This window comes from Dasypus novemcinctus, chromosome 2 (genome assembly GCF_030445035.2).
Source record: "Dasypus novemcinctus isolate mDasNov1 chromosome 2, mDasNov1.1.hap2, whole genome shotgun sequence".
Lineage (NCBI taxonomy): Eukaryota > Metazoa > Chordata > Mammalia > Cingulata > Dasypodidae > Dasypus > Dasypus novemcinctus.
In genome coordinates, this window is record NC_080674.1 from 75,336,256 (window position 1) to 75,361,684 (window position 25,429).

General features: G+C 45.3%; 2 protein-coding genes across 5 annotated transcripts; one reads left to right on the forward strand and one right to left on the reverse strand.

The window, feature by feature from the left end:
• Positions 1-7,012: 7,012 nt before the first annotated feature.
• Positions 7,013-20,114, reverse strand: ENC1 (ectodermal-neural cortex 1). Of its 4 annotated transcripts, XM_058274800.2 has the most exons (4): positions 18,805-18,837; positions 18,524-18,599; positions 13,656-15,469; positions 7,013-9,610 (listed from the first exon to the last, which is right to left on the reverse strand). In XM_058274800.2, exon 3 carries the CDS (start codon positions 15,454-15,456, stop codon positions 13,687-13,689), a length of 1,770 nt encoding a protein of 589 aa, XP_058130783.1. In that variant the 5' UTR covers positions 15,457-15,469; positions 18,524-18,599; positions 18,805-18,837; the 3' UTR covers positions 7,013-9,610; positions 13,656-13,686. The 4 variants fall into 4 exon arrangements, with proteins under 4 accessions (XP_058130783.1, XP_004447141.1, XP_004447142.1 ...); XM_004447084.4 differs by lacking the exons at positions 18,524-18,599; positions 18,805-18,837 and adding an exon at positions 19,012-20,114; XM_004447085.4 differs by lacking the exons at positions 18,524-18,599; positions 18,805-18,837 and adding an exon at positions 19,012-20,111 and having other exon boundaries at positions 13,667-15,469.
• Positions 15,614-24,125, forward strand: LOC131273048 (uncharacterized). The gene is made up of 3 exons (XM_071218420.1): positions 15,614-15,648; positions 18,581-19,185; positions 20,965-24,125. Exons 1-3 carry the CDS (start codon positions 15,614-15,616, stop codon positions 21,120-21,122), a joined length of 798 nt encoding a protein of 265 aa, XP_071074521.1. The 3' UTR covers positions 21,123-24,125.
• The last annotated feature ends 1,304 nt before the right edge of the window (positions 24,126-25,429 follow it).

Below are 25,429 nucleotides of genomic sequence, written 5' to 3' on the forward strand. Positions count from 1 at the left end.
TTTTTCTTTCTGAGTAACATAATAGCTGTTAGAAAAGAAAAAAAAAAAAAGGACTAGTAATAACCATGGAACTCGGTGTACTTGGTATCTATTTCATAACAATGCTCAAAGGTTTCCACTGGAAATTTCTGAATAGATGTAATAGTCTTGCTTTTAAAACGATCAGAGAGTGCTGGGCTATGATGCTGTTATAGAACCGTGTTATTTTAAAATGCACATTAAATGGTTCCCAAATCCTTTTATTTAAAATCCCCAGATAAAAGTAGTTTAATTCTCAAAGAAACCAAGACTACTTCCTCCTCTGAGAATAAGCTGTTAGAGCTGGTAAGACATTAGCAAATTGCCCATCTGAGCTACGAAGAAAAATAATGGTTTTGTTTTGTTAACACAGAGAAGCACCATTACCTTTAAGGCTTTTTTTATAAACTGTCGCAGGATGATTGCTACTGCTATTAGAGTGTTCTAATTGGATATTAGCTCATTTATGGGTCAGCCTTAGGAAGAGTTCTTGCCCAGGTGACTTGTAACAAAAGGAAATAAACTGATATTATGTGCCCTGAAATTACCACAAAGATTTCATGAGTGGTTAGATGCTGGGATGCTCTGAAAATTCTCCCTAAAATTGCAGCTTAATTGTGAACAAAGCAATCCTATTTCTGTGCTCAGGCAGCTTGTACTGAGTGCTAAGAAATGGTAAACCCTTTGAAAGTGGGATGCTCAAAGCTGGGCCCCTGGGGTGACCTCAGCCCCTCAGAACACCTGCCCTCACCTGCACCTCCACCTGCCTCGCCCACACATGAGACCATAGGGCAAGATGATAATAGGGGGTGTTTGCAATCTTCATCTTCAGCTGTCATCCTCCCATGTGAGTTTGGATCCTCCAAGAAGCAGTTGCCAAGATGGGATTACACGTGCAAGGGATTTCTAGGGAGGAAGGCCTGTGAAGAACAAGGGGAGAGGCCAGAGGAGGCAGGGAGAGTTTTCAGACCACAACACAGGCCTGACCCCTGTGAAGGAGAGGGGAGAGGATGGTGAACATTTTCCTTAACTTTTCCCATCTGGGACGCCCATCATAGACTCTCTGATGCCTTTCTAGCCCCAGCTCTGAGCGGGGATGTCCCTGGGGCAGGCTAAACCCAGGCGAGATGGGCAGACCTTCCCCTTTCTCTGTCTCTGGCTCCCCACCGAGGGCTAGTGCCTGGGCCCTGGGCCCCGGTGCCCCTTCTCACCCCCCAGGTGGCTCCTTTCTTCTCTGGCTCTGAGAGAGCACATACAAACATTCTCAGAGGTGAGAAAAGAAGATGCGTGCCCATCCCTTGTTCTCAGGGGTGGAAAAGGATCTGCCAATGACAGCTAACCATCCAGCCTTCAGTAACCCTACAGATGACAAATGCCCGACTGTAAGCAGTGCCGACCCAGAGACCTCAGGACCTCATGGTTCTGTGCCAGTGGACATGATTGAGAGGGCAAGAGAAGCTGCATGTGCCATTCTGGAGGTGGTTCCAGACAGCACGGCCCTGTGTCCATCCCCACAGCCTTGCTCTCTGGTTTGCTACCCCTGTTGTCACTGTCCTCACCCCACCCCACCCCACCTCCAAGACTCCCGGGGCTGAAGGTGCCTCACGTGAAGAGTTTGAGGAACGCTGCCCTAGCCCACGCCAGCAAGGAGAGTCTGCTGTTACCCCAGTTTACTGCTCTCCTTCCTCCCAGCTATGTCCCAGCTATCTTTAATCAGCTCAAGCAGAACTTTTTGAAGGAGACATTGCTCTTCAAATGGTTTGGTTTGTCTCTCTTGAACATTTTTACATTTCTGTCCATGATTACTATCCATTCCCTGGTTGTTTTTATGACTTTTTCCAGCAAATAGACGAATGAATGAAGAAATGAATATCTAGTCTCATATGGACATTTGTGCACCCAAACTGCCATGAAAAAACTATTCTGCCCCAAGGAAATACCTGAAAAGGAAAATAAAAACTATATTGCAGGAATTAAAGTCCAAACACCCAATATGGAGGAGGGGGAAAATGCATAAAAATATAAATTTCTTAATCAGCATTTACACTGAGTACAGATATTTGTGTATGGGTATTTGCCAAAATACAGACTGCCCTTAACTTATGAGTAAGCTGGTTCTGACAGTGTTTAAGTTGTAAGTCAGTTGCTTGGAATGTGGGCACATATCCTAGCAGCCACTTTGTATTAATATTGGTGGCTGGGTTCCCTGGTGAGCCAACATGACCCCATTTCTGGAGCCTGCACCTGTGCCAGTCTGATTCTGAGTCCTGGGACATTCAGTGCAGAGGAAGAGTTTTCTCCCCTTGGGGTGCATGGAATCCAGCCACGGCAGCATTCTGAAGTCAAATCTTGCCTTTCTCATTCCTCTCCCACCTGATGCCACCCACCTCAGGCCGTCTAATTCCTCCTTATGACCCCTTGTACCTGGGCCCAGCAGCCCCCAGCATTCCCCGATGCAGCCAGTCAGGACCCCCACCCACCCTTCATTCTGGCCTGATTCCCATGGAGGCAGGAATGCCTAACAGCTCCATAATGTAACTCAGGGATTTCCCTGTTTATAGAGGGCACTGGACGTTTCAGTGTGAATGGTGGTGATGGGAGCACAACCTTGTCAATGTAATTAACACCACTGTACTGTGTACGTGAAAGTGGTTAAAATGGGATGTTTTGTATGTTATCATAACTTTTTAAAAGGGGGGCATGAGCTGACCCTCCTCCATCTCTTATAGGTGGGCTTTCAGGGAGCCCCTCAGTGGCGGGAACAGGAGCGCCCCCCAGCAGACACATCTCCCCACGTCTGTTCCGTGTTTTCCTCTTTTTCCTTCCTGCCCTTCAGAGCACACAAATTATTTCAATATTCCAAGATTCATTCCCTTAAAATGGTTCTCCCGGCAACTACGTCTCAGGCTGAATGTACGTGGGCAGTTGAGCGGGGCAGGGGTGTTGGCGATGTAGAGCCTGCTTATGTATTAGGTAGGACCCCAGAAAGAAAGACACTTCAGTTCTCACTTTGTAGGTGCCTTGTCCACCAAGAGGCTGATTTAGTTTTCTTTGCAGTTACAATATTAGCATATCTCCTGGAAGGAAAAACAAAAAACAAAAAAAAAACCTCTCCTGGCCTTTCTAAGATATCCAATAAGCACTCCCTGCATCATCTAAAAAGTAGGTGTAAAATACCTTTTTGTAACAAAACAAACCATCTGATAACATAAAAAAAGGATTAGTGAGCCACTTTGCTGAAATTCAACTGCCTTCCCTTCTCTGCAGTCCCCCATCTTTGCAGAGATAAAGATTATGGTTGCCAAGGAAACAGGTCAGAGAGAAACTTTGTCTCATTTGGTTTCCACAGGACTCACAAAACAAACTGGGCTGTAAGGAGAGCAGGGCAAGATTATGGTAGATTTACAATTTACTTAGTCAAATTGCTTTTAATTCATAGTCATGTCTCATGTACATTTTTTCCCTCTGAAACTTAGGCCTTGCACCTAGTTGTCCAATGTCTGACAAATAACAGAGCTTTAAAATTCATTGTCTACGATTAAACTCAAATGCAGGACAGATGGCTTGTCTGAGTATGTGTCAGACAGGCAAACCACTTAAGATTTGTGACAGGCAAGACCAGGACTTAACTGCTACGTTTTTGCATTTATTCATACATGCATGTGTACAATGAATATGGCTGTAAAACTTATTTAAGTGTTCTTAATTTGTTCAAAATATTCCCAAACAAAGCAACTGTTATCCTTTTGGCAAACCAGGTGCCCTAATTGCAACTCCATTAACTCAAACGCCGTTTTTTTTTTCAGGCTGTATGTACTGTGTAGATGTCATTTTACTCAGACATCCAGGATGAGAACAGCAGCCTTCTGAAAATCCAGCTTGCCTAGAATCTGCAATTTTTGGTTCCCACTTCATTTTTATGAGCCTTTGTATTGAAATATTACACAAACATCTGTCAACAAAACATTTTACGTACAGAAAATACACAAAGCGTAAGTGTACAGCTCAACGTATTATTATCAAGTGTAACTGTGTTGATCAACTCGTGTCCCCACACAAAGGTATGTTCAAGTCCCAACCTTGGTCCTGAGGTGTGGATTCATTGCAAAAAGGACCTTTGAAGATCCTGTTTGGATGAGGCCAAGTTGAAGGGTGGGCCTTAACCCAGTATGAATTAAGTCCTTATAAAGAGAAGAAATTTGGACAGTTCGTGGAGCCAGAAGTAGAAGCCAGACAAAGAAGGAAGGACGTATCACCATGTGATGGAGGCAGAGATTGAGCCACCACCAGAATGTTAGACTTCAGAGCAAGCACGGCTTGCCAATACCTTGATATTGGACTTTCAGTCCCCAGAACTGAGACAATAAATTCCTATTGTTTTAAGTCAAACCAGTATGTGGCATTTGTCATAGCAGCCCAGGCAAACTAAGACAGTAACTACTACCCAGAACCCCTGCTTATTTTTTAAAATTTTCATGAGCTTATCTTTGGAAACCCCCCATCAAGAAACATTTTGAATCTCAGCATAGACTCCTTCCATTGGCTTCTTCAATCCTCATTTCCAGGAGCCAGACTCATTGACAGCGGCCCTTTTCAAATGATCTCATGATGTCAAGGCTTGCAGGACATGGTGGACCTAGGCAGCCCCGGGTTTCCCACAGCCAGGCTTAGCCCCATGAGTCACCTTCCTCCACATTCCTGGACCAAGAGGAGCAGCTCTGAGTGTGTGCCTTGAAATCCAGTCTCTACTGCTGCCTTAGGCAAATTGTGTAATCTCTCAAAACCTGTTTCTTCATCTCACAATGGACATAACAAGTGTCTTCTTTTATGCGGTTGCTGTGAGGATGAAACGAGACAAGGGACTTATAAACCCTTACAGTCCCTGACACGTGATAAACACTGAGATTTATAATTATTTCCCCAGTGGCATTTAAAAATGATGGCTGAAAATGATGGGGAACCTACTAGGTACCAGGCATTGAGCTCAGTGCTTTCTCTTAAATTTTTAATCTTATGTCTTCTATTAGAGAAAATTCATCATTTTGTAGATGAAGGAATTAAGGCCCAGAGATGTTAGGAAACCTTTGTGTACTTACATAAACCTGTTGATTACCTAAATGAAATGATTGTAATGTCCTGATCAACAGCCCCCAGCCGGCAGCAATCTCTCAATTAACAGCTATTATTTACAATGACTCTTTGGCTATCCACTGTTGCAGACACTGTGGGGTTGCCTAGTCAACCTAGTCCTTTTTCTAATAAAATCACATTGTTGATTGGGGTGGGGCATGTCTGGTTAAAAGCACTTCCCTGCCCAGCGTCTCCCTTATTGCTTGGGAAGTTCATGTGACCTAGTTCTGATCAATGAGAGATGAATATGGCTTTCAAGTGGAGCTATTGGGAAAACTATCGCTTGTTCTAATAAATGAGACGGCTCATCTAGCATAAAAAATTATAACATATGTAACATAAACTCCTTGTTTTAACCACTTTCAGGTATGCACATGGATGTGATGCTAGAAGTACAGCGGCCATCTCATAAGCATGAAGACCAAAGGCCCTGCCCCAGATGGAAAAGCAGAAAAAGAGTTGCGAATCTGCAGTGGCTTTGTATAAGTGCTGTGCCAGTCCTGGGCTGCAGGCTTCTAGGTGCTTTCAAGCCACTGTGGTCAGATTTCAATCACATGCAGCCAAAGGCAATGCAAACGAATACGGCCACCGTGTACTCCATCGTCTGATGATCACTAAGATTTTTAAGTATCTGAGATGATAAAAAGAACTCCAGAGAACGGAAGGCCTGCCCATAATCATCTCTACGTCAATTACTTTCAACGCTTCTAAGGATTAACATCAGGAATTTTCCTGAGTCCAAGCCCCATGTGCTGATTCCCAACTCTACCCCTACCCTGCCATACATAGGGCGTCAACAGGGATTCCCTGGGTCATCAAGGGTTTTACACTTGGAATCTGAGGACTTAAGACACTTAGTCCCAAAGGCTTGGCTCTAGATCAGATTTATCCAGCATGGAAATGAATGATTCTTCTGTGAAAACGAAGCACCTGCTCTGGCATCTTGGTCGAAGTCCAAGGGCCTAGGTAATTGCATCCTGCCTACTTGTGAGCTCTCCCAGAGTTCCAATTACGTACCATTGACTTTCTATCCAAGAAAAGATCATGCTCAACATTGTGCTGCACTTTAAAACAAGGAGAGGTCCTTCTCAAGTGAGAAAGGATCATCTCAGAGACACAAGTCATCCTGGGGTGAGGCCAAAAGTGCCAGCCTGCTTTTAGTCACACCAGCTGTGACAGCTTCCAAATGGAGGGGTCGAAGCATACCTGGAGGCTTTAAACTTGTGGTTTCCTGTGCCCTTATAGTGAAGTAGCACGGATGCATTTCCACTTGCTTTAAATGATTTTTAAGGCGGGAGTCAGCAGATGAAAAGACTGACCTCCAGCCCCTTTTCTAATAGCTTTCTAGCCAAATAAAACCCAAGTGAGGAAAATAAAAACTAAATTCCTTCCCTCCAATATAAATTATGTTGTCTGAGCATCACAGGGTACATGACTTTTATAGAGTTTACAAGTTTTCCATTGGAAGGTATTTGTAAGGAATTATAAGCTAGACCTTCCATGAATTCTGAGCTATGTCTAACCCATAAATGAGGCATTTTGCCTTGCTCAAAGGAATATTTTAAAAGGTCAAATTTTTAAATTCTTTAATATAATGTAAAATTATTTTATGGAGTCCTGTATATGCATGTTTGTTTTCTAAGTTCAGAACTTTTACTATATGCTTACTGTTTATATGCATGAATTAGTCCGTATATGTATAATTTAATAAAATTTTATTTAAAAAAATGTACGTGACTAAATAGTATAACAAAGGATATGAGAAAACATTTGAAATGATTCTCCTTTTGACTAAACTAGAAATGACCCACGTTTTCAGTGCGAAAAATTATGTTGTATTCAAACAAAGGCAAGACACACACAATGAGGAGAAAATGTCTAATAATTTATTGACCTTCAGTTTCACATTGTGAAAAAAAATAAGTTTTACAAAACCTCAAAAACATAGTAGTAGCAAACAAGTACACACGAACATGAACAGTTTTTTCAACTTAAGAGTTTTGTACGTGAACCACATATTCAATAGCCAGGGAGGGATATTATTCAGCTCTAATCACTCTTATTCAGACAGGTGTCAAGCCTAGAGAAAAGGGGCTACACAATTATACCAGAAGTGGAAGGCTGCCCTTTGTTATCCGTTTCTACAGCAACCAGTCCACAAAATAAGAAGAACCTTCGCTGTCTTATGCCAAGGTTTTTGTGTGCACTGTGCTATGAATTGTATTTGCTTCAAAGTGTGGGACGTTTCACAGGGTGAGAATGGTCAAGTAGTGAGTCCAAATGCCTACATCAATTCAAAGAGCAGGAGTCCAGAAAGTTCCCTGCAGGCTGGGGCCCACCCTTCCCGGGGCTCCCTCTGGTTCACACACAGTAATTAATAGAGGATTCAAGGACAGACCACAACTTTGAAACAGCTGCAGAAAATTCATCCTGCTCTCAGAAGCCATGCAGTGACACACACATCTCAGCCCAATTTGCATCATAAACTACAGAGCTGAAACTGCTACAATATAAAGACACCGACTATGCTGCTAGTACAATTAGACATTTGCATTGCTTAGAACACATCTCGGAAACAGGGCTGACTGCTGGAAAGTATTCTGATTCTTTTATTCTAACGGCTCATTAATTTTGGTCCAAGTATAACCCACTTATTCATGGCACGGACAGACGTGGCTATTCGTGTACAATTAGCCTAATGTATTCAGGTGGAAAGAAAATGCTAAGGATTTATCAGTCATTAGACAATGCAAACACACTCACAATGCAAAAGCTTGTTATCAGTCTTAAAACCCTATTTTCTAAAGTACAGTAAAAGGTGAGAAACATCGACAAAAGCGAGCAAGTTGCAAACTCTGGTCTTCCCCAGACACGCCTGGGGAAGCACCTATTTAAGTCTAGTGCTAATACCTATCACAGCACATGTTTAGTAAACAAGCACGCAAACAAGCAAAGAAGGTATTCACAAGTGACTCCAACTAGACCGGAAAAAGCCTCTCAATGGGGGCAATCTCTTACAACTCTTTGGTGTTTTGTAGCCAAATGTGTAATTTCTGTGCACCAAAGAGTTCTTTTAGAGACTTACCTAAGGATGAGCACTAAAATATACATGGTACCCTATGTGAATATTGTCTTTGACAGAGCTTCTCACACCTGCTAAATAGTAGAGCCAGAAAAGAGAACAATGAGTGCAGGTCAAGCAAATCTGGTCAGGGAATTTACATCTGTTACATTTCAGTTTTTCCCCTGAACTATGGTTGTGGCAAAGCATTCTCGTTGGATAATAAATAAATAAATAAACTGTGGACAATGTCTTTGCCTGAGCCCTATATACACAGAACTAGTCCATAGAATTTTCCAGGATTTCAGGATATCACACAAAGAAAAATAAACTGTAAAGCAGTTTGGTCCTTTCCAAAGTTCAGCAGACTCCATCAGGTGAGTTACATGGAAGGGAGAAGGGCAGAAAGAAGCCTCCCCTCACCCCATCGGCCACCAACATAAACATACCCCATGAAACCCCCTTAGAAGTTGGTGAGTCCAAGAAAAGTGACCTCCATGGTTTCTCCATCTTTTGGATGTACTCGAAGTTTCCATCTTGTAATCTTTCCCTGTCTTGACATCTAAAAAAAATCCACCCCTTCCCTACCCACCCTCCAGTTATACTCCAAATTGTAACTCAAAAGTTTTCATTTTTTGTGCAGCAAAGCACACCCCAACAGCCACAAAATGTGCAAAACATACAACTGTTCATACATGTCCGTACACGTGAAGACAACTGTGAGTATTGTTTCAGCATGCAGGCATCAAACAATAAATAGCTAAATCTATAACAAATTTCTTAACAGCCAAGGGAAAGTTTAAAGTCACTTATAAATAGAAAGGAAGACTATCAAACACCTACCAACAATTTCCCCATTGTTCAGAAAGCCTGCTGGGGAGCACAACCCCTTACAGATGAAGGGAGGGTTCCAAGCCGTGCTCCTTCTCCAGCCAGCCCAGCCAGCTTCCCCAGTCTGGCTTTGAATCCAACCTGTCTCCCACGGCAGCTGGTGTGGACGCGTCAAGCCCGCTCCGCAGAGGTGACAACCATTTCAAATTTTACACATAAATGGCGGGGCCCGTGGAAATCACATGCTAAATATGGTACAGCTAGGGAAAAGGTCCAGCTTTTCTCTCCCTTTGAGGGGCTGATTAACGCTGACATTAATCCACAATTACAAGACAAGGACTAGATCACAGGTTCATTCATTCATATTTAAACCATGTGCTGCTTGCACTGAAAACCCCACCCCTCTCCCCCACCCCTTTTCCTTCATGTCCAGTTAAGAGCATTTACAAGGTGCAGTGGATTTTACTTGAGTCTTGTAGCAACTTCTCCTTTTCGCTTTTCTTTCTCTTCATCAAATTTGGCTTTTCCAAAGCAGAAATCTCACACTGCCTCGCCACGTGATGAAGTGAGCTGAAATAGAAGGAAAAGAAAGCAAAATAAAACAAAAGCATGAAGGATTTGTGTGATGCCACTGTAAAAAAAAATTGTCAGCAGTCTCAAAATTTAAAAAAAAAAAGAAATTAAACTCAGGACAGAGCTGGGAGCTATTGCTCCTGTACGTCTTACACATTAAACAGGAACTGTGCGAGGAGGATATTTAACGTGTTCGCCGTAAATATACGTAGACACATGCTGCCTACGTGCACAAGGCTTGCCTGGCAAGAACGATGATGACCAAAGAAGGGCTTCCTTCACCTCTTTCCAAAACACGTATTACGTTCAAATTCAAATCTCTACATGTGTCTAGGTGCTGTTATGTCATCTTCTGCTTCCAACATTTAGAAGGACTAAATTCTTCTCCATGGTTAAAATAGAGCCGCTGTGAAGTGAGCACTAAGGGCCAAAACAGAAGAGTCCTGTGCAGACCCCTCCTTGGCCCATTTACCATAAAAGACTCCACATTAAATGGATTCACCATAGAGAAGGGAGACATATTAATCCCTGTATTTAAATGCATCTCCGTTATTCATTATGGCAGAAATCAGTCTCGCTTCCTTTCACATGACAACATACCAGGTCTCGACAGCCTCAGGCTGGAGTTTATCCTCAAAATCCATTAGCTCGTACTTAGGAGACAAGGGCTATGGTATGCCAGGGTTGTTATCTACAGAATCTACCAACATCACATGCGAATATAAACTCAAAAGAGTCCTATAACCATGAAGTACGCACATTTTACAGTGTTGCTCTCACTACTCACCCTTCCCATTTGTTCCCTTCAGATTTTATATAGGGAAATTCTGCAGAGGATTTTTGTCTTTTAAAAACACTCACCCTATCTGCAAAGCACATTTCCATCCATCCTCGTTTAGGAATCTGTATCCCCACTGTTAAGGCCCTAAGTATAGACAAAGGGAATTCAGGTAGGACCACTCATTACTTGCACTGAATTCTTCCTGCTTTTGTGTGTTCAGAAGTCTGATTCATTTCATTAGCTGCTTCTTGTGGCTGTTTCGTAATAGTGATTCAAGGTTTCAAGGCATTCCTTAGACTACTGTGTCATCTCCCCACCTCCTTGTAATGTTTGTATCATTAGGCCAAAAGAATGTATTTTGAAATAATATGAAATTTCAAGATGTTGCATTTTCAAATAGAAAAAAGAAAACTAAAAAGGAAGAAACAAAGCCAATCAAAATCCAAGCACGGTCAGGTTGGGGCCATGTGGCACCATGAAAATGGAGGCTAATCAAAAGTAATTTCTTTTTTGTCCCTCCCACCCACTGACAGAGCAGCAGGAGACGGTTAAAATCTCCTTGGTGGAGGAGCTTTTAGACCCAGGAAAAATCTGTTAACACCACGTTAATTTAGTCAGCATTCACATTTGGAGAGCAAAGTTTCTACAGTTCAAGACTGACACCTACACAGACCCTCTTAGGTCACTCCATCCATCTTAAATGCTTTAACACTATCTTATGTGTAGTAAAACTTTAGAAATTTAGACCAACATTCGCCCTGGCGGAAACTGGAAGAATGGCTTTGATCAGGCACTTATGCCGCCCTTTAAAGGCAGCGAACCTGGCCCTGTCAAATTTAGTTTTTATGTGCTTGACTCTCACTGGTAGGGTGGAGGATGTTGTTTCACATATAACCTAATACTTTATTTGCTCTGTTTCCCAGGGACCGGATGTGCTGATTAGGCTCAAATACCCGGTTAGAGTCAATTCAAGTATTTGCTAACATACTCAACTCTGGGCTGAAAAAGGAGGCACCAAAAATGAAGTACAGAGACGGCAAGGATATATCATAGTCGAAAAACCCTCATTGTCCTGCCATACACAAAGCTAATTCTATTGCTACCTCTTAGGTAAAAATTGAAAGAAGAAAATAAAACTAATAAGAATATTGAACATAAAATATACACCACGCACTGGGTTAAGTGTTTTTCACCTTTTTTTTTTTTCCTATCCTCATTTCCCAATTCCACCCAAGTCTGAACTGGGACAGATCTTAGGGGAAGTATTGCTCAAAACATTTATTTGACAGAGGCCAATCTGAAGTCCAGAAAGGTCCACAGTCCACAGCTCAGAGTGCATATGTCTCCACTTTCTGTCTCAGTTTCCTGACCTTGCTCCCAGGATACTAGCCAGTCCACCAGTTGCCATTTTAATGAATTTGCCACCATCACTGGCAATTTTTTATGGCTCTTCTGTGCAAACACAGTCAGTTCTGGACTAACACCCAATTTAATGTGCTGTTAATTGATGCCTTTGCCTAGGAGATTCTTTAAACCTGCCTTAGTGTTGAATCATACATTCATACTGCAAATGAAATTACCATTTTCAGTGCATTTGTTTATTTAGGATTAATGAGATGCCAGTGAGGCTGCAAAAACCAGTTTGGTATGTGCACTGTTAGTCCAGTAGCTCCCCAAGAGGTTTCTGGCTATTCCTGCTTTTTTGGAGGGGTTTCATTCCAAGTGAACACTACAGAACTAAGAACTTTGCTAACTAATAGGATGAAGACAGAGCAAAAGAAATGGAAAACATGAAGATTATATTTGAAAGCAAGGCTGATTTTAGTGGCACTTTTAAATGTGCTTTAACAGAAGAAAAAAAGACAAATGAGACGAAGCCCCTCTCTGCTTAGGCTACAACCACCCCTAAGATTCCCTTGTCTTTCCTTTGAAGTCCCCTTCAAATGTGTGATACATACTGGGGGAAACAGGGCTAAAAGTTTTCAAACACCAAATTAGTTTTCACTGTGGTTCCTTCAAGGCAGAAAGGTTTTTTTTCCCCCTTCTGTTACTGTTAGTAATAAGACCAACAGCATCTTTGGGGGGCTCTGTGCGACACTTACACAGGCGTAAGTGATTCCTGGGACAAATCTTAAGAATGCTTACTGGCAGCAGGGCTGCCATCAAGCAGTTGCTTTGTTGAGAACACTGAGCTGTATAGGCCTATTAATTATTTGAGCCAAGGGTATTATATACTCTTAAGAACACAACACAACCATAATGGACTCAGATATATGACACAGAAATACAACTTTTGTTAGCCCTGACAATAGCATCAGCCTGATTAACTCTGAAAGGCTGCAGTTAGGCAATTTTCATGGCTCAGCATATCTGCACATCAGACAAATTTATGCAATGCAGGTACAACCTTTTACAAGGTAGACCTAGATTCCCTATAAGGGGCTTTTTTTCTTTTAAGAGAAAACTTTTTTTTTTTAACCAGCTAATAAACAATTTTGGAGAGAACAAACTAGGAATGAATTGAAAAGCATTCCTACTTCATTCCAAAAAAAGTTTTGGTTTCTAGGAGGTAAAATCTGAATATTAACAAAGTGCCTCCTAGGATAATACCAATATGAAACCCAAGTTTATTTAAATGGGAATGTAGCACGATGATCAAGTGCTCACATTTCTGGAGCCAGGCTGCCTACATTCAAATCTTGACCAATTCTATCACTTACTAAGCTCTTTTTGGTCTTGGGCAACTTAACCTCTAGGTACAAACCAGGTTTTTCATCCATCAAATGGGGCTCTTAGTAGTATCTCACAGGGTTATTATGAGGATCAAATGAGATGGTTCATGTAAAACACACAGTTCCAGGCATGCAGTAAAGGCTCAGTCAACATTACCTGGTATTGTTAACATAGGTCAGGGGTTAGAGTCACCTGGGAAACTTTCTAATAAAGATACTAATGTCTGAGTCTCACCCCAGATCACATGAAACTAGATCTCTGGATGGGCAGTTTTTGAAAAGCTCTTTGGGAGATTCTGAGGCTCAGTGGGGGCTGAGAATTACTAGCTTAAGTTAAGGAGGGTGACAGCTGTAACTAACACAAGCACTTAAGCTTGGGGGATATAAGGTCTTTCATTTTTACAGCTTTTTGCAGTACTTCTGTATACCGGCTACATGGAAAATGAATGTCTCATTCCACACACTGAACTCTATGCAATGAGAGCAGGTTAGATGCATACTCACATCTGCAGCTAACCTGATTTCTTACCTCTTGCTCACCTCTTTAGGGTGTACTACATTTAAGAAGGCAGATGTTTCCAGGTGCTGACAAAAGCAGTAGGAATCAGCGAGTATGGGACTGTGGTTATGCTGTTCCAAACGTCTAAAGTTGGATCGTAGCAGTCCAACGTTTTGCATCGCTGAATGCCAAAGTATCCTCCAACAACGTAGAGTTTGTTTCCAGAGGCCACAGCATGGCAGCTCATGCGCTTCGCTGTCACGTCTCCCACCTTGGTCCACTGGTAGGTCTCACTGTTGAATTTATAAGCAGAACAGGCAGAGAACTCTGTATCTCCCCCCATAATAAAAATCTGGTTGCCCAGCACGGCTGCTGCTGTGTAACGCCAGGGCTGGGGACAGGTGGCTGGTACCGTCCACCTGTTTTCACATTGATCATAACACTGAACCTTAGGGAGCTTGTCATGGCTAACACTGGTACCTCCGAAAGCAAACAACTTGAGTTTGGCACTCACTACTGCGGCATTGCTAACACCTTCTCGGAGTGGGGCCACCATGGTCCATTTGTTGGTGGTGGGGTCATATTGTTCTACTTGCTTTAAAGAAACCGAGGGGGAGGCCGGGAGGCAGCCAGTGGCGGCCGTGTGCCCCCCAACCACATACAAGCAGTGCTTCAGTTCGGCAGAGCCATGGCCAAATCTGGCCACCAGCATGGGGGCAGCTTTGGACCACTCCTCATGCAGGGTATCATAAACCCAGACATCTTTTGAGACGCCATTTTCTGACCCCCGCCCCCCAGTAATATATACTTTGCAGCCAATGGCACATGCACTGAACTCTTTTCTTGGGCTGGGGATGTCAGCCTTGGGAATGATTTCTTTGGCCTTCTGGTCTACCAGGTACAGCTTGTCACACATGAAAGTCTGTCCTCCCAGGAGGAAGAGGGCGTGACCAGTTTTCCGAGGCCGGGCACACAGGCTGGTTACCACACCGTCATTCTGCAGGATCTTCAATTTGCACCTGATGGCCTCTTCCACGATCTCCTTGCTCTTTCTCTGCTTGGTGATGAGTTCCTCCATGGCCACATTCTCCATTAGATAGATGGCTGGCAGGAGAGCCAGTCTCACCGTCTGCAACAGCTCTGGGAGGTAGCAGTAGCGCTTCTTCAGGTCGTAGCTGATCCAGTTAATTGCAGACTCGTACACGAGCCTTTCATCTTCTGTCTCCAGCTCTTCGCTGGAAAGGAGCTGCACCACCATGTCCTGGGGCAGCTGGAGGAAATCTTCATTCTTCCTGATGGTTTGGAAGTTGCTGAGACACATTCTCCAGGAGAGTTCATAGAGCTTGGTACACTGGTGTGCATCGGACAGCAGCAGCATGCCCAGGCAGTTGGTGGGATGCAGGTTTTTTTCTAGGAACTCTGCGCACGCATCCCGGATGTCTTGAAACTCCAGCATGTCGCCAGCTTCCAGGAGTGATTCTGCGTTCTCTTCATTGATGATGACCCGGGAGGAGTAAGCATAGTCAAGAAGGAGCTCCAAGACTTCGGGATGGATGGAATTGTCAAAGTTGACTTCGCTATCCTGGCTCTCTTTCAGGCCACCACTGAACATGGCCTCAAAGTAGCGGCTGCAGGCAGCCAGCACTGCCCGGTGGCAAGGGAAGGTCCTGTTTCCGGCATGGAGAAGGACATCGGTGAAGAGGCGCTGCTGACGTAAAAGGTTCAAGTGAGTGAGGACACTGTCGGCATAGGAGGATTTGTGAAACAGGTAGATGTTGATGGAGCCAGTGCTGGCCCGGGACTTGCGGTTCTCATGCACGCTGACCGACATTTTGTTTCCACTCCTAAAAAATCAAACGAAACAAAACCATTGAACGTGAGAATCCCTCCTGATGTTCAAGACAGCAGAACAAAAGCAACAATCCATTTAGACAAAGAATATAGAACACCCTGCTGTCAGCCCCACTGCCTACTGTTCCAAATAGCATATGGCCATCCAGTACATAGCCAGAGACAATTACCTGTAAGGAAAGGCATTCACTTTCATACTGTTCAACTACTTGAACCACACACTTAAAAAAAAAAAAAACACCTCTGCTCAAAAGCAAGTTCATCTTGGAAAACCTGATCGCCAACTTTCAGGATCCTGACGTCCTTGAGAACCTAAGTCAGCAGAAGGCTGGAAGAGCGGAGCCCAGTCTCATGCTCACACCTTCCTTTCCTGAGTCCAGCTGATTCACTGCAGATCACTTAAAAAAAAAATGCCAGGCCACCCGCTCTCATGACGCCAGGATGGGTACCAGCTTCAATGCCCTGTGCAACACAAAGCTATGTGTAAAACAAAATGCCTACTAATTAATTCCATTCAGAATTCCTTTGGTAAGAACCAGGCTCTCTGCATGTACAGTAAATGGGAAGTGTAATATTAAAATCACAAGCTTAGGTCACTTCTCTAATGACCAACTCTACCACTACAGGGTTCTAAAAACCCCCCAATATAAACATTACCATACACTGGCCAGCGGTCTTTAGTGAATAATGCAGACTAGATGCAAGCCACAACCACTGCTAACCTTTCTTGCTCTGGACACCTTCCAAGACAAGGATGTGGGCATGTAAAAGCAAGAATATTTTGAGCAGTATTTTTCTCTTCTTCCTTTATGCAAATTCTTGGAAAACCACTTGCATGAACAAAGAACTGTCCACCCTTCTTTTTTGCCTAAATGGCATCTCACCAAGACTGTTCTCGTGTACCTGCAAATGCTGGCACCTGCATATAGGGAATACACAACTCAAACGCTGCATTTAAATTAAAAAAATATACATATACACCCACGTGAAAACATACACCCATATGTATATATTGTATTTTGCCAGCCACTGGTAAATGAGGGCCACCCTGGAATTTATTTGCTGACTAAAGTGCTTTCTTCAGAATTGAAAATAATACGAAAGCAGACCTAATGCTATCTTTTGACCTTCATTAAGATACTGTCAGCTAAAACAGGTTATGTCACTATCCTTCCCTTTCCCCATCACCTATCTTTAGGAATTGACACACAACACCCTTTTACATTACCCTGTGACTTCATCTCAAGAGCCTGCCTGTGGAAGGATTCCTAAGGAAGCTGTTCATCCAGGTTGGTAAACTGTGTGGCTACTGTATCTATTCCAACCCAGCAACAGCCAGGGCTCAAAGCAGAGCTGAAACTGATGGCCTCAGTGTTTCCTCCAACATTCAGATAGGTATTTTTTACTTTGCAACCCAGATATATTAATAATTGCAAATGCACGGTTTGCCAGATTCACAGGCCAGAATGCTAAACTGCATTTCCCTTGGCCAGCAGTGGCACAGCACAGAAAACAGCACACGCAGGTGCCTTGCCTGCCCTTGACTCCCAGGCCACATACCATCAGGTGATGCAACTTGTTTCCTTTTATTTTGGAATGTAACTTCTTGTTATGAGTAAACATGGCTTAGTGGAAGAAAGTATGGTAGAGAACCCTAGGGCTCTGGCATTAAGAAGCTTTTCAGCTTATTGTGAATCTCTACAGTGACTTGGGATATAAAAATGATGAGAAGCCAAATATCACCCCCATCTCAAGCTAAGCCTCTACTGTCTGGTCTGTTTTAATCCATGCCCAGGACTGGAAAAAAGGACTGCAAACCTATGTGAATGCACCAGGCTTCCAAAGCGCTAACACATGCAATAACATCCCCAAGGCTCTACCACTCCAGTTGTTATTTTAATTAATACATTCCATTTAAAGCACTTTGAGGAAGATTTCAAGCCTAAACCATGCCTAATAGAAAAACTTACAAAAATGGGAAATGAGTAACTATGCTTTTTAAGAAAAGCTAATGCATCCAAAGCAACCTCAAAAGCTGCCTTTGGGCAAGGCTAAGAGCAAACACAGCTCTCACTGAAGATGAAGAGTGAGGCTCTGCTGCTACCAGGTGCACAAACACCAAAGTGCTTGCACACTGCACTAGAATCAAGCTGGGCCCCAGGCCACGTTTCCCTGAACACTGGATTCTGGGTGTAAAACAACATTCACAACCAGACTTGCACTTAAAGAAAACAGTTTGAGTAGAAAACCTCAGGATCTAGGAAATAACCGCATTTCTGCATCCTGTGTTTGTGCTCCTGTATTTTCCAGGTTGGCACGGAAGCTAGAAAAGGTGAAGTCTAGCCTGTTATCTTGGATACATGCCAGATCGAAAGGCATGCCAGAGTCAAAATCTAACATTCTTGCAGTTATGTTTTAATTTTAATTAAAATTAAAAGTAAACTTAAAGACCCAAGGGAAGGACTTATTTTGGGGATTAAAAATTATGCAAACATTAAAATATCAGCAAAAAACATTTACATAGTCATTAAAAACACTTCAATATAAAATGAATCTTCTTTCCGGCATTGTTTAAACCTCCAGAGAAATATCTGCATACCAAGAGGCCAAGAAAATGGACACACACATTCAACTTGTGCTTACAAAGACCCAGGAAAGGGCTTCTACTACATCAAAAGGGCTCCCAGTCACAGTAACTTCAGTTCACTCCATGCACCTTACACACACCCTCTGGCTCCAATACTTACTTAGCGTCCTGTCACATCTCTCTAGATTTTGAACTTGATCTCAAATTAGAAACTAGTGAGTTTTCTCGGGTATTTACATTATTTGACGATGCAACACCATTATAAAGACCGCAATAACAAAAAAAAAAAAAAAAAGCATTTGGACAGAAAGTCCTCCAAGCACTTGCAACTCTTTAACACGCTGCCCTTGCCGGTGAGAGCGACACGATATTGCAGGTCGAACAAGTTCAAAGTTACATCGCCACCCCGCCCACCAATTCCTACCCTTTGAAATTGATAATGTTAATAAAGCGCCGGTACCCGGTTGCATGAGGAGAAATTAGGTCGTTCAGAAACCAGTTTTCATCCACTCTCTAGATACTTCGCCTTGACGAACCTGCCCACAAGGGAGGTGTCAGCGCGTGGCCCCAAGTCTCCCGCGAGCCGGGTAGGAAGCAATGTGGGTCACCGACTCAGCGCGCTCGGCCCTGGAGGCTGCAGGCAGCGCCACACGCACCCGCCGGGACGCGCTGCTTTCCGCGGAGAACGGGGGCGATCTGACCGATTCCGTCCCCCGTTTCCTGCGCATCCTTCGCCTGCACCTCCCGCCGACCCCTCCTGGGTTCCCCTGCTCCTGCTTCCTGTGGGAGGGCAGCGGCGTGCACCGCCCTCTCGGCCCGGGAACAGCTTCCTCCAACTCCGAGCTCGTGGCTCCGGGGTGCACGCACACCCCTCGCGAACACACCCCCTGCAGCCCCTGCCAAGCCCGCGGGCCTGCAACAAGTCCGGGACAGTGGGGGGAAACTTACGGCGGTGGCGACTGGCCTCGGCACACGGCGGGCTTGTTAACTCGCCTCGGTCACCGGGAAGGCGGAGAAGCGGCTGTCTCAACCCCAGGGAGCGGCGGCGACTGCCCGAGAGGGAGGAACGCGCATGGGACGCCGGCCGGGGAGCAGACGGCGCCGGGGGCGCTGGCTCGCGGGGTAGGTCACCGCTGGCGGCTCGCTTCGGTCTCACGGCCCCCGCGCCGCGGACCCTGTTCCCGCGACCCGCAGAGCGTCTCTCGGAGCGCGTCTGGAGAGGCAGAGCGAGCCTGCGGCTGCGGCGGCCGCGGAAGGAGGCGGGTTGTGCGCTCGGGGGAGGGAGCTAGCTAGCAAGCGCCGTGCGCGCTGGCGGCCGCCTGGCGTCTCGGCTTGGTCTCCGCAGCGCCACCGCCGCGCCGCCTTCTCTTCGGCTGCTGGAGCAGTCTGCGCTTGGCCGCGGTGCACTGGCCTATAAGTGGCGAGGCGACGGCCGGGGGAGGGGAGGCGGAGAGAGGGAGGGGGCGCTCAGGCAAAGAAAGTGACCCAGGGGGAGGGGAAGAAGCGCATTAGCGTGGCCGGCAGAGCAGCAGGAGGAGGAGGAGGAGGAGAGCCGATGGGGGGAGTTAATCGAGAGAGGAAACGGGGGTGGGACACTGCCTAGAAGTGGAAGCAGACAAAGCGGGCGCAGTATCTCAGCCTTCAGCAGCTGCAAAACCTGAGGGACCGAGAATAAAGCAAGTTTCAGAGGCTTGCCTCTCTGGCTCGAGCCGGTGAATGGACAGCCCCGGAGCTGAGGGACCCTCCCTGCGGGAGCGCACTGGGGGCTGTGAGGGCGGCGCTGTCAGAGTCCGCGAGACAGTCGGGAAAGGGGTGGGATGGGGGGCGCCCTGAGCGTCCGAGGCACGCGCCCTGGGCGTGCAGAGCCCACACACTGTTTAGGACACCGGAGAGGCTACAGTGGCGACCGAAAGGGCATAGGCTTGGACACTCCCGGAACACTGCTGGTTGGGGACTTGAGGTTTCTCGCAGGCTGAGGGCCAGAGACTCACGCCCCAGGGGTTTCCCGTGAGTCCCAACCCGGGCGGATGCAGCCCTCCTGGGGCTCTGCCGGCTGCCGCCCAGGAGCAGCCGCCACCCCGGATCCCACCGGGCGCGCACCACGTGCTCCTCAGCCAATCCCCTCCGCCGCTTGATTCAAAGCGAACTCCTCGGAGGAGCGGCCACGGAGTCTCCTCTCCGTGGAGATAAAGCCTGGATCGCCCTCTCAGACAGGGCCCTTCCCAGGTTTTATCGCACTGTGGACTTAGCCTGGAATTCAGTTTAAAAAGAAAAGTCCAGTACACACATGTTTAGAGCGCCCCGGGCGTGCCCGGAGGAAGGAAGGCGGTTTGAAAAATAATCTCGTACAGCCATAACTATTTACGAATCCCTTTTTTTTTTTTTTTTTAATCTCTGCACTAAAGGCTTGTCTGTCCACTGGGAGCTAAAACTCCTTTTTATTTTTATTCGGTAGTGAGGTCGGCGTGGGGGAAGAGAGGAAGTCTTACCGATTCAGCCCCTCATTTTACAGATAAGGAAACTGAGGCCCAGGAAGATGTGAATTACTTAGCGAGCATCCCCATCCTGTCGCTCCAGAGAGACTCCGCGCGGTAGTTTTCTCGGTCCCCGCCCCCCTTCGCCTGCCTCAGCTTTCTTTAAAATACTGCGCGGAAATGGTCCAAACTGGTTAACGAGGCTCCAGCTGGCGCTCCCAGGGTCCAGAGACGGCCGAAGTGGAGACTGTCGGTTCTTTATTCTAATCCCTCGTTCCTTTACCCGCATTACCTTCTGGTATTCGCGCGAATTTCACTCCTTGCAAACAAAGGAAAACAGTGCCCTCTGAAGTCCTTTGTTAAGCATGAACTCCGTCGGCCTCACGAGTCTTGAAAAATCTGTTTCATATTTTGATTTTTAATGCAGAGCCTCGACTCCGGACTGCTTCACAAAGCCAAAAGCGGTCCGGTCAACTCACAAGCATCACCGACTCTGGGCGCGCGGAGGTGAAGAGAACACGGCTCTGTGAGCAGTATTCTGTTTCTGGAGGAAGAGCAAATGGACAGAAACACTGTGTACAGTGAATAGATGCTGGAAAGACAGAAGGTGGAAATGTGTCTGTTGCCCATAAGTCTTAAAAAGACGTTTTTGTAGCCTGGGGCAGGGTGTAGGGGTCCTAGAATGAATGCTTTGTCTCCTTGTTGGCCAAAAGCAAGCAGGGTGATTCTGAAGACCTTTTGCGGACGTTTTCTGTTTAAGACAGTAACCCTTGTTCTTATTAAGGAAAAGTATAATACTTCCTTTTACTTAAGTCTTTTGCCAACTCTACGTAGTACTCTTCCTAAATGAACTGACCGAAAAGAATGAAATGTGTAAATAGCTTAATTGGTTTTGCTACCTGAAGCCAGAGAGCCAGGAACAGGTCATCTGTTTTTGCGGCATATTTACCACCTGGAAACTGCAGAATGTCCTGGACATATTGACAGTAACTTTCTTTTGCCTTTACACAGAGCTCTGTTAAGCAGGCGGGGCTGGGAAAGAGGCGTGAAATCCTCTTGCCACTGTCAGCCTCCACTGACTCCATTTTCCAGTGCCCCACCTAGTGTTGCCACCTTTCTAGGCCTCAAGAGAAAAAGAGAAGTCGTAGCCAATCTTGAAATGTATTCAGTGACCATACACATTTACTTCATCTGCCTCAGGGAGATAAGCAAAATGAGGCAAAGAAATTAGTTTATGTAGATTGGTAGAAACTAGAAAACCTTTTCCCCTGAAAGACACAGGAAGCAAACTTGCAGTTCTGGAAAATGTGCTGCCAATGACCTCCCACAAATTGTATACAGGTTTGCTTGAACAAATGTGTGAAAAGTTTTTGGACCTGTGGGCGGTTTCTAATGTTTCTTTCCCAACTGCAAGTGAATTGCAAGCTAGCATATTTATAACAATAGCAACTCAAACTATGTGATTCTTACAGTGTCTCCCAGCCAATCCTAATGGTAGCTCTTATCACCTCACTCCCGGGAAGAAAAGTGAGCCAATCTTGTATCTGTACTGGAAGAAATCTCTAGACAGACCTCTGATCAAGCTGAACAATAGAGATAATAGAGCTGGAGTATGAAAAAAACTCAGGAAATGCAACAGATACCCCCATTATGCAATGGCCACCACCTCACTCAAGATGTTAGGCCAGTCCCAGAGGCCTCTGGGAGCTGGTCTTTGGCTCTGCCTTGTGACACCACACGAAGGTCTCATTTTGAACGCTGTTAAGAAGCTGTGCCCAAGGCTTTGGCCTTGTTATCTCCCCTAACAACCTTATTTTGTTAGGCTGCAAAATAAGCAGCATGGGGTTAAGTGTATTAGCTGCCTTCAAACCTAATTTATCTTCATTTCTTCCTAATTTACACTTGGGCTGAATTAATGAGAGTGATTTAATTAACATGGTGCAATCATGGTACCAGGGATAGGACAGCGCCGGGATTAGACCGAACAGCGGGGCAGGCACTCGGCAGCTGCCGTCCTGCCTCCTGTGGGCCACTGGAGCCCCACCCAAATTTCAGACGTGTTCCCCGCCAGTATTCCCAAAGCACCCTCTTTGTTCTTTGATCCCCTTCTCCAATCGGAATGAGGACAAAGGCACGGCTTTCCTCTCTCATGTTATTTGTGAGGTAAGCTTCAAAGCTGTGCCCTGTGTCAGTGTGACGGAGGGGGCCAACTGCCCTCCAAAGGCTTTGCGCCGCCCACAGCTTCACATGAGCGTTAGGACATGGATGCCAGCCAGGGACCACATCTTCCAGCCCCACTTAAATGTGGGGAGAAAGGTGAGGGAGGGAAGCAGCGTAGGCAGAGAAGTTGGGCTGGATGCAGCCAAATCCCGCTGGGAACTCTGGAGCTGGCAGGACCTGTAAGTTCTCAGTTGGGGTGAGGAGGTTGGCCCTTTCTACCTTTGGCTGTGTATTAGTCAGCCAAAGGGGTGCCGATGCCAAGTACCAGAAATCTGTGGGCTTCATAAAGGATATTTATTTGGGGTAAAAGCTTGCAGTTACAAGGCCCTAAAGAGCCCAGCTCAAGGCTGCTTTCTTACCAGTCAGATGCCACGTATTGAATCAAGATGGCAGCTGATCTCTGCAAGGGCTCAGCCCTCCCCTCTGCGCTTCCTCCCTCTTGGCTGCAGCCTGGCACTGGGCTTGTCTCTCCTCTCCCCTGACATAGGGCTCGTTTCTTTCCAGGCCTTCTTTCTAGATCAGTCTCAATTCTGGTCCCTTTCCAAGGTCAGCTGCAAACTATCAGGTGAACGGCTCATCTCTCCCCAGGACCCAGGATGAAAAACAACAGCGCCTCTCTTTCTGAGTGTCTCTCTCAAGTGAGTTTCCATTTTATATCAGACCCAGCAAGAGGGCAGGGACTCAATCTGGGTCACGCCCTATGAGGTGGTAGAATCAAAGAAAGCCCTCACAGCAACCCTAACAGGTCATCAAATCAAGGGCCTCTCAAATGAATCCAATAATATCATAAAGGTAGCACACCCAGAGGAATAGATTAGGCTATAAACATAATATTTTCTCCTTTTGGGATAAAATATTTTTAAAACTATCACAGGTTGCATCATCGTGTCACTGAATGTGGGCTGCCCCCGGGAGGAGGTGCTCTTCAGTGGATGCTCTTCTGAAGAGGACTGATGGCTGCACCCAGCAGCCGGGGTGGGGGGTAGGACGCCCTTGCCTCCTGAGGGAGGGTCTGAGAGGTGCAGCACAGTGCCCACTTCCACTTTTCACCTAACACAGATGTACCGACTGAGGAAGATGAGACCTCAGTTCCAGCAAGTAATCCTCTTATTTTCAAAAGGAGAGAAAAAATTTTTTTAATGTATCTATTCAAGAAAGACAAGGGGAAAGCAGATGTGGCTCAAGTGATAGGGCTTCTGTCTACCATATGGGATGACCCTGTTAGATCCTTGGGGTCTCCTGGTAAAAAAGAGAAAGAGAAAGCATGCCTGCGTGGCGAGCCAGTGCTCGCACAGTGATCCAAGTACCCATGCGGTGAGCCAGTGCCCAGGCAAGTGAGTCACGCAGCAAGATGATGATGCAACAAAAGAGAGATGAAGGGGAGAGTCAAGGTGAAGCAGAGCAAAAATCAGGAACAGAGGTGGCGCAAGTGACAGGGAACCTCTCTCCACATCAGAGGTCCCAGGATTGAATTCCGGTGAATCCTAGAGCAGAAAAATGAGAAGATCACACAGGAAGAGAAATAGATACAGAAGATCACACAGCAATTGGACAAAGACAGCAAAAAACAGCAGGGGAGGGGAGGGGGAGAAAGGGGGAAAGAAAGAATGACAAGGAAATGGATGTGGCCCAAGCATTTGAGCGCCCACCTATCACATGGGAGGTCCCAGGTTTGGTTCCCAGTGCCTCCTAAAGGAAAAAAAAAAAAATTTAAGACAGCGAAAACAGCTAACAAAAACAAGTAGGCAATAAGCACAAACAATGAGCAAAACAAAAATGAGCAAAAACAACATGCAAACAGACAAGGAAGCCATCTCAGGGGTGGGAAAAAAAGAAAGAAGGATAAAGAAAAAAGAAAGGTAAGTAGCTATCAATACTTTACAAGTCGGTTATTTTTTCTCTGTGAGAAAGAACAAGGAGTCAAAAATTGAAGTTCACTTTTCAAAATTTTGGGTTTTGTCATTTGCATTTAGGTTTTTAAATTGTTGTTCGTGCTACATATCTGTCATAACAGGTCCTGAGGGTATTCTTAAAATTTTATCCAAATTGTTTGGTTTTAAAATTGCATTCTCATTCTATCTCAATGTTCCATGCTGTTATTAGTTGAATTATGTACTCCAGAAAAGCATGTTCTTAATCCTAATCCTGACCTGCAGGTGTGACCCCATCCTAAATAGGACCTTTTGAAGATGTCAGTTTTAGTTAAGGTGTGGCTAACTGAATCAGGGTGGGTCTTAACTTTATTACCGGAGGCCGTATAGTGAAGGCCAGGGAGAAAGCCACAAGAAGGAGCTGGAAGCCTGGAGTCAACAGGACCCAGAAGAGAAAGGAGAGGATATCACTATGTGATGGGAAAGCCAGGGAAAGCCAAGGAACCCAAGGATTGCCAGCCAGCCAGATGACTGCTTGCCCAGGGAGGAAGCAAGCTTTCTAGACTCTGAAGAGGTGAGCTAGTTAATTCCTATTGTTAAGTCAATCCATTGTGTGGTAAGTTGGTCATAGCAGCCTGGACACTAAGACCCGCTACCACCTCATGTGCATTTTGAGAATTAAATTGGATTATAATATAATTGTTTTTTTTTAAATTTCAAATTCCAGTTCATTGCTGATCTGTACTGAATGCAATTGTTTTTTGTTTTTTGTTTTTTGGTTATTTCTTCTGTACAATTATG